Here is an 8,332-nt window from a genome sequence, read left to right as displayed (position 1 = left end):
CTTCCAGATGTTTGGTCACTAACTATTCTTTCTCTAGTTTAATGTTTTGTAAGTACATTCTTCTCTTCCAGATGTTTGGTCACTAACTATTCTTTCTCTAGTTTAATGTTTTGTAAGTACATTCTTCTCTTCCAGATGTTTGGTCACTAACTATTCTTTCTCTAGTTTAATGTTTTGTAAGTACATTCTTCTCTTCCAGATGTTTGGTCACTAACTATTCTTTCTCTGTTTAATGTTTTGTAAGTACAATCTTTTCTTCTAGATGTTTGGTCACCAATTTTTCTTTCTGTAGTTTAATGTTTTTTAAGTACAATCTTCTCCTCCAGATGTTTGGTCAGTCACTATTCTTTCTCAAGTTTAATGTTTTGTAAGTACATTCTTCTCCTCCAGATGTTTGGTCACTAACTATTCTTTCTCAAGTTTAATGTTTTTTAAGTACAATCTTCTCCTCCAGATGTTTGGTCACTAACTATTCTTTCTCAAGTTTAATGTTTTTTAAGTACAATCTTCTCCTCCAGATGTTTGGTCACTAACTATTCTTTCTCAAGTTTAATGTTTTTAAGTACAATCATCTCTTCCAGATGTTTGGTCACTAACTATTCTTTCTCAAGTTTAATGTTTTTTAAGTACAATCTTCTCCTCCAGATGTTTGGTCACTAACTATTCTTTCTCAAGTTTAATGTTTTTTAAGTACAATCTTCTCTTCCAGATGTTTGGTCAGTAATTGTTACAGCTTATGGTATATTCATCTCCCTGCTTACACTAAATGCTCCCAAATGAAGGCCAAGTCCCTCAGAACAGCGTATGATGTGTTGCTGCGCATGCAGTCCATCAAACTTCAACCTGCTGATGAAGTAAGTTATACTTGTGGGGAAGAGTGTGTATCAGGATATTGAGTTTGACCTCTACCATGAACTTGTCACATATTGACAGTGGTTTAGAGTAAAGATGTTATAGCCCTGATTACTTAGATGATGTAGAAATAATTCATTTCAAAGTTCTACACTTTCATGTGTAGTAAATAATGACTCATTGTTTAGCAATAAAACTTATAAATGGCAAAGACTGGAATCATCAGTGTGGTTTGATGAACAATAAATAGTTTGTTATTGAATTATATTTATTTGCAGATTCAATTTTTAGAAAATTAAGAGAGTTTTTTCCAAGTATTTAACATGTAGCAAGAGAAAAGGTGTCAGTGTTATCCAAGTGTTTAACATGTAGCAAGAGAAAAGGTGTGAGTGTTATCCAAGTATTTAACATGTAGCAAGAGAAAAGGTGTCACTGTTATCCAAGTATTTAACATGTAGCAAGAGAAAAGGTGTCACTGTTATCCAAGTATTTAACATGTAGCAAGAGAAAAGGTGTCAGTGTTATCCAAGTGTTTAACATGTAGCAAGAGAAAAGGTGTCACAGTTATCCAAGTATTTAACATGTAGGAACAGAAAAGGTGTGAGTGTTATCCAAGTATTTAAGATATGTTGTAATAATTGTAATCTGGAATGACATAAGAGTATCCAAACTCATCTGTTTTTCATGCTTTCTAGATTTCAGCTAAGTTTGCATAAAATCTTTACTGAGTATGACCCAGAAAGTAGATTGTGTGGGAGCTATTAGTAGGGAAAACATAAATATTTTAGTTTGTAAAATCATACATTGATTTTTAAGTATCTTACTTTATGGAAAGAAACGTTTTGTGTAGGATAATAGCACCAGTGCTATTATTTACAGCTATTACTCAAGTGTCAGGGTTTTTTTTTGCCCATCTAAGCATCAGTCAGATTTTTTCTCGCTTGCCCCATTCTTTTATACTCCATTTAATTGCCCTTGGCGATATTTGTCTCATGACACTCTCTACGTACATCAATGTGCTTTTTATCCTGGTACTGTATATAAGCATCTCATTCAGATAATTTTATCACTTTTTCTCGACAAAGTGTCCACTAACGTGTTTCCCAGTATTGGTCAGAGATAATTTGAATGTTATCGTGTTCTCTAGTTGATTTTGTAACAAGATAATAATAATAATTAAAAATTTTTTTATTCATTTCTTCCAATTGTTAAGCTGATTATGGTATGAATTCCCTGATTATTGTTATTTCTGGCATGGAGTCTAATTGGGTCTCTCCTTTCCCACCTCTGATATCTAGCATTGCACAACAGTTGGGGGGGAGTCACTCTCGGTCGAGACTGTCAGTGACCTTATTCGTAGTGAGATGGAGACATATATTTGAATCTGTGGTGGTCTTCCGAGGGGCTCTGAGGCTGCACTTAAGGGTGCATTTTTGGAGAGACTTATTTTTAGTCTGTTGGATTTTCAACCCTCCTGTGGGTCAGTGGTAAGTTTAAGGACCAGGGTTAGATTCCCTAGGATGGACGTGGCAGATGGCCTACAGTTGCTTTGCTCTAACAAAACAGCTTATTTTACCATGGTCTTTAAATGACCTATGAAAAATGAAAAGGAGACCAATAAACTGGTTTCCTCAGTTTCCTTAGTCAGGATCATTCTTCGATTTCGAGGGGTTAAGTCAGGATGCTAATACAAATTGGGTTCCTCTACTGTAGCCTCATCCAGAGTTCCATTCTCTTCATGAATGTCTTGCTTCAGGGATGGGGTACACATACCAACAGTTAGGAATTACAGAGTATGCATGGATGACGAGGATTCCCTACACAATTTTTTTGTTCTTCATGTTTTTCAACAGGCAAGGTCTCATGGTCTGGGCTCTTTAAGGAGTAAATCATCAGGCTTCACTCTGACTATTCTGTGGTGGTGTCGTATGCTTCTCATCAAGGAGGCATGTGGTCTAGGGCTCCTTATTTTCGACTTTTGGACCTCCTTTCTTGGGACAGGTCTTGTCTTATCACCCTAGCTTGCTATGTTCCATGGGTGATGCCTGTGGTAGCAGGTCTATTGTTTCAATGCAAACAGAATAGATGTTGCATCTTAACTTTAAATTAGATTGCCTCTCATTTAGCAACTGTAATTGCTGGATTAGCCTCTCATTGAATCACCCAACTACTGGGAATTTGGTCTCCAGTACCTTACCTTTGGGCCTTGGTAATAGATGCTTTCTATCTGGCCAGGACCGGATTACCACTCTCAACCTTCTCTTCTCTTCATATGTTATGCCAGGGTATGAAATATGATTTCTTCCAACCTATTGTCTAATCCTATTGATCACACCAGATTGGCGGCTACACCCGGGTTTCTGGTTCTGCTGTCCCTTCTGGTGTGTCCAACTCTTCCATTTCTTTTTAGACTCTCTGTGTGGAGGCAGCCATGATCGGATATGGTGCACCCAGCTGTCCAGAACCAATAGCTTCTGGCACAGAGATTATGCTGTCTTTCACACGGCATTGGAGTTTAATTTCTAAGGTTGACATGCATCTGGCTTAGTTTCTTATAGGTAATAACATGCATACTGGCAATATTGTTTGCAGGATTTTGAACCCTTTTAAGTCAGTGGTATCAACTGTAACTCGTTTTTTGACTTGGCTCTATGACAGAGGTTTTTGCATCTTCCACAATCACCATTGTTTATGGTGGCCTTATTGACTATTGTTCGATTATCGCAACCACATATTTTAAGTCCCCAGTATTCTCCAGATTCCTCACATCATTTTGGGTAATTGGTCCCAAATGATCATTCCAGTTACCTAACTGTGACCTGACTTTTATGTGCCATGTATCTCCTTTACCTACAGGTTTTATGATTTATGCTGTTTGTCTACAGACCACTTTCTTATTCTCTCTACTTCCTCGTACCAGTTCTTCTTACCCAACACTCTGTCAGACAAGAATCTTTTTCTCCAATTCATCTGCTACTCTTTCTCACTATGTCCAATCAGATTTCGATCTTGGTCATATTCAGTGAGGGTCTTGAAGGTTTTGTTGCCCACACTTATACCTTTAGAGTTACTAGACAACACCTTATTGTGAGCTCTCTTTGAAAGTGAAGTATCTTCTGTGTGTTGCATTTAATCAGATTTCTCTTTTTTATGGTTTTAGCAGCCTGGTTGAATTGCTTGCTGGCAGTCACTTTGCAGACTGGTATGTGGACCTCCCCCCAATACCATTATCTCTCATTTTTGCCTGATCTGGTAGTCTCTTCATTTGAGGGCTTTTGCCTACCCCCTGTAGCTATTTTAATTATTTCTGCTAGATTATTCAGAGTGGTGAGTATATTTATTTCTACATTTCAGGGTCCCTTACCTTCTTTTCACAGGATCCCTCTCTGTGGCAAGTGTTGCCCAAACAGTTGTGCTTTTATCAAACCAATTCTGTGCTAGCAACCACTATTTCACTAACATTTCTACAAGTTGCAACAGGCCCTGTAGAAATGAAGTGTTCCATAAGACCACCTAGGAGCTTACCATACCATGCCACTCATGGACTATCATGAGAAAAGCTAAAAGGGATCCTGCCCATCTCTGTCGATCATCAGATTGAATAAATTGGGGTCTGTTTGCTTTTACAAATTTAGGGAACTTGGTTCACCTATTGCACTGTTTCAAGAGCATTGTTCCTCAGGGCTCCTCAACATGCATTACCTCCAGATTCTACTAGTGGAGCTAGGGAGTCCTTACCACACCCAATTTCTAGTCACTAGAGTGGTGTACAGAGGGTTTTCCTCCAGAATGTTAGAGTGAATTCTTCCACACTTGGACAAAAGGGCGAAGTTGGAGGCCCTCCTACTCAGGTCCCTGGATGTTTTTTCCCCAGATGTCAGTAGGAGCAGCACCAGTCTTCTCGTAATACTGTTTCAGATTTGAAGCTTGGCTATCTGGTTTGGGTGTGCATGGCCCTTCATTTTGATCAATATCAGTTGAGTATATTGTTCGTGGAAGGAGGTCCACTGTCTCCTCATAATTCCAAATGCAGAGTGGTCCCATCCTGGGTCCTTGGTTGAGCACAGTTGTTCCATGTCTTCCCCATAATTCTGGGGCCAAGTGGAAAGCTCCTTGCCCACTGGGTTGGAGAATGAGATGAGTGTTCGTAATTCCAGATCAGATGAGTTCTGTTCCTTTGGTTGAATAAGGCATACATGATCCTGTCATTCTGAGCCTGGGGTGTTGCCTTTCGGACTTCTTCAGGAGGAGGAGAAAATTTGACCGCTTTGGTGTTCCATATTTTCTCATTGTAATTTTGGTGGTTTGGAATGCATCACTCTATGGCTACAGGTTGGGATCCAATCAAAAGTATATCTGTATATAATGTTGTGGTCCAATTGCCCTAACCACCAACGGGGTATATAGGGACCAAGACCCCTTAATTCGAACCCCGAGTAGTGGAACCTCGGCTATCTGGTTTGGGCTGGCCTGTAGTGATGTCACTCACGTAAAATTTCACCCTAGATACAGGAACTAAGTTCAGGGTGAAGAGAATACCTGTTCTCGATGTAGTGCAGTTCCCCCACTCATGTACCACTCTTATTTTGGTACACCCATGATCTATGCAGATGCTTTCTGTATACATAATGCCCTCACTGGCCCTTCCACCTTCTCAATGTGGGATTCTAGCTATAAGTGTCAGAGGAGGTAAGTATGTTTTTTGAAGTTAACATTTTTCTCAATTGAAAATTTCCAATAATACTTACCTCTGCTGACACTCTCCTGCCCATCCTCCCCACTTAGAGCTGGTGTTAGATAATGGGATGGTATCAGTCTTAAAAAAAGTGATAAAATTATCTGAATGAGGTGCTTATATACAGTACCAGGATAGAGGGTGCATTTAGGTGGAGAATATCATGAGACAAATATCGCCAAGGGAATTAAGTAAGGTATAAAACTCTGGAGCAAGTGAGAAAAAATCAGACCAATAGTTAGATAGGCAAAGAAGAAACCCTGGTGGTAGAATACTAGCTATAAGTGTCAGGTAATTATTATTGGGAATATATTTTAAGTTTAGGAAAATGTTAACTTTAATTGCTTTAAGGAGAAACGTTGATTATCATGATGTAATCGGAGTTAAACAGTGCAATCCACTAATTCGGAGTACTTACATATGTGTATTTCTCTTAAAAGCTGGAGTGATGAATGCAATGTGTTTGAATTAGTTGTATATGTTTGATTTATGATATTAGAATTATTAAAAGAAAAATTTACATTACTCGGAAGTTCCTGTCGGATATTGTGATAATTCCTGTCAGATATTGTGATAATTCTTTTTAAAAACTTGCTTGATTTTCCAAATATTTTTATATGTTTTACATCGCCACTTTGCATAACAAACTTCTCCAGTACAATATTTAAAATGTAGTATGTATTCTGATAGGTCTGCTATCGGGTTTTGATGTTACTATGTGGACTATATGGACAGCCAATCCTAGCAGTGCGGGTGCTGTTTGAAATGAAGAGAAATGGTGTTCAGCCTAATGCTATTACTTATGGATATTACAACAAAGTAAATATTATTTATATACACGTAGTTAACTAACACAACATTTATGTACACTATTATAAAAGTCTTTATAAATAGTATTTTAACTTTGATAAACTACCTTTCTTTATCTTGATGTTTTATTATTAATATACACGTAGTTAACTAACACACAGTTTATGTACATGATTACAAATCTTTATCAATAGTATTTTAACTTTTGATGTTTTAGAACGACCACACAATCTAATCCTGTAGTTTTATATAAAAAAATAATTAATGTTGCAATGATATTTTTTATTTGTGAGGTGCATTCTAATTTAGGCTTAACAGTGTATTATGATATATTTTTTTGTGCATGTCTTATATCATAAAACAAAGACAGTATTTCTTGCAAAGTGTTGCACAATCTTTTGTGCTCTGATAGATGAGGGTTTCCAAACAGATCTCCATAAAAAATGTGGCTTTATTTATTATGATTATTTTATTTTTAGCTCAATAAAAGGTGAGTTAAATATTTAGTTTATACATTTGTCTGTTATTTCTACTTTACATCTGCCTCTTAGCTACACAAGAGAACAACATTACTTGTGGTATACCTAAACTGACTACACGACCTACACCACTGTAAACTGATACAAGTCTCTTATTCAGATTGATGTAATAATATGTAGTAAGTAATGTTAAGCCTATTTACAATACTCTGATATGATCATTGAACTTTGTGATTGGCTACCAGTCATACAACGTGTAGCCATGTGGACTGCTACATAACCACTACTACTTCCAACAAGTAGAAACAGTTACTGTTTGATTATTTTTCAATCTAAAAATTTTAAACACATATAACTATACTAGAAACCAAATATATTTTACTCAGGGAAGTGATTGATAAAATATAACAACATAAATATGTTTAAAACATTTTAAAAAGCTCTTTATTATTATTTATTTAAAACAAATAAATGAAAACATACATAAATAACAGTATAAATACCAGTTTCGTATCTTCAAGGACACTTCAGTTTCTAAAGTAAGACACTCTCTGATAACACATAACTGATAAGACCTACTTAACAATGGAAATACTTCTTCTTATATATGAAGAACAAGAGGCCATCTTGTAGGAGTACAACAAAATTGTATATATGATAGTCTGCAGCAGAATGTTCTTATCAAAGTATCTGCTCAAACAAGTGTTTCTTAAAGTCCCCAAGCATTATATTGAGTCATAGCTTATACATTAACATAACGTAGGTAAATGAATATATGAAATAATTATTCTTTGCTTGTGTAGATGATGCATTTGGTATATTAACTGAATTTATGTGGATATTATATCAACATTCAACATGAAAAATATATAATGGCTTGAATGGGTAATAAAGAAATACTTTAATATGAGTTCAACATACCTGATGATGACAAAACCTTGTCGAAACGTTGTACATTTGCTGTTATGTTGAACTTATATTAAAGTTTTTCTTCATTACCCATTCAAGCCATCTCCAGCTATTATTAGTCTCAAAGTGGGTTCCTCGTCATCGAATATGAAAAATATATCTTGTGTATTACAGCTAATAACTTTAAATGAAACTTAAAAGCATTTAGAGAAAATAAAAAATTTGATAATTAGGTTTTCAGATTCAAATTCACAAAGTAAAGTAAATTACCGATTTTTACCATACCTCATCTTTCTAGTCCGCTTTTTTTTATTTCTACGCTCGGCTAGTTTATTATGAATAAATATTTATTTCAGTAATTATATAATACGTAATAACCGGCAGAATATGTGGAGTGTAGAAATGGATATCTTACTGATCGATGTATTTTTAAACTGTTTTAATGAATCGACACCTGTTGATGAATTGCAGGCTGTGTTAGAAAGTAAGTGGCCTGCTGCCGAGACGAACGCAACTCTCATGTGGAACAAGTTGAGAAATGTTATAC

General features: G+C 36.1%; 1 protein-coding gene across 1 annotated transcript in view; it reads left to right on the top strand.

Moving 5' to 3' along the window:
- The first annotated feature begins 694 nt into the window (after positions 1–694).
- The window catches only part of LOC106475749 (C-myc promoter-binding protein-like), a 12,360-nt gene continuing 4,722 nt past the window's right edge, over positions 695–8,332 (top strand). The window contains exons 1-3 of the mRNA XM_022379800.1: positions 695–854; positions 6,278–6,406; positions 8,257–8,323. Of these exons, the coding sequence (XP_022235508.1) occupies positions 777–854; positions 6,278–6,406; positions 8,257–8,323 (274 nt within the window). The 5' untranslated portion in view covers positions 695–776. The remainder of the gene's footprint in view (positions 855–6,277; positions 6,407–8,256; positions 8,324–8,332) is intronic.

The sequence above is a fragment of the Limulus polyphemus genome, unplaced genomic scaffold, assembly GCF_000517525.1.
Source record: "Limulus polyphemus unplaced genomic scaffold, Limulus_polyphemus-2.1.2 Scaffold9100, whole genome shotgun sequence".
Taxonomy (NCBI): domain Eukaryota; kingdom Metazoa; phylum Arthropoda; class Merostomata; order Xiphosura; family Limulidae; genus Limulus; species Limulus polyphemus.
Note: the sequence above shows the minus strand (reverse complement) of the source record. Positions and strands in the feature narration are given on the sequence as shown.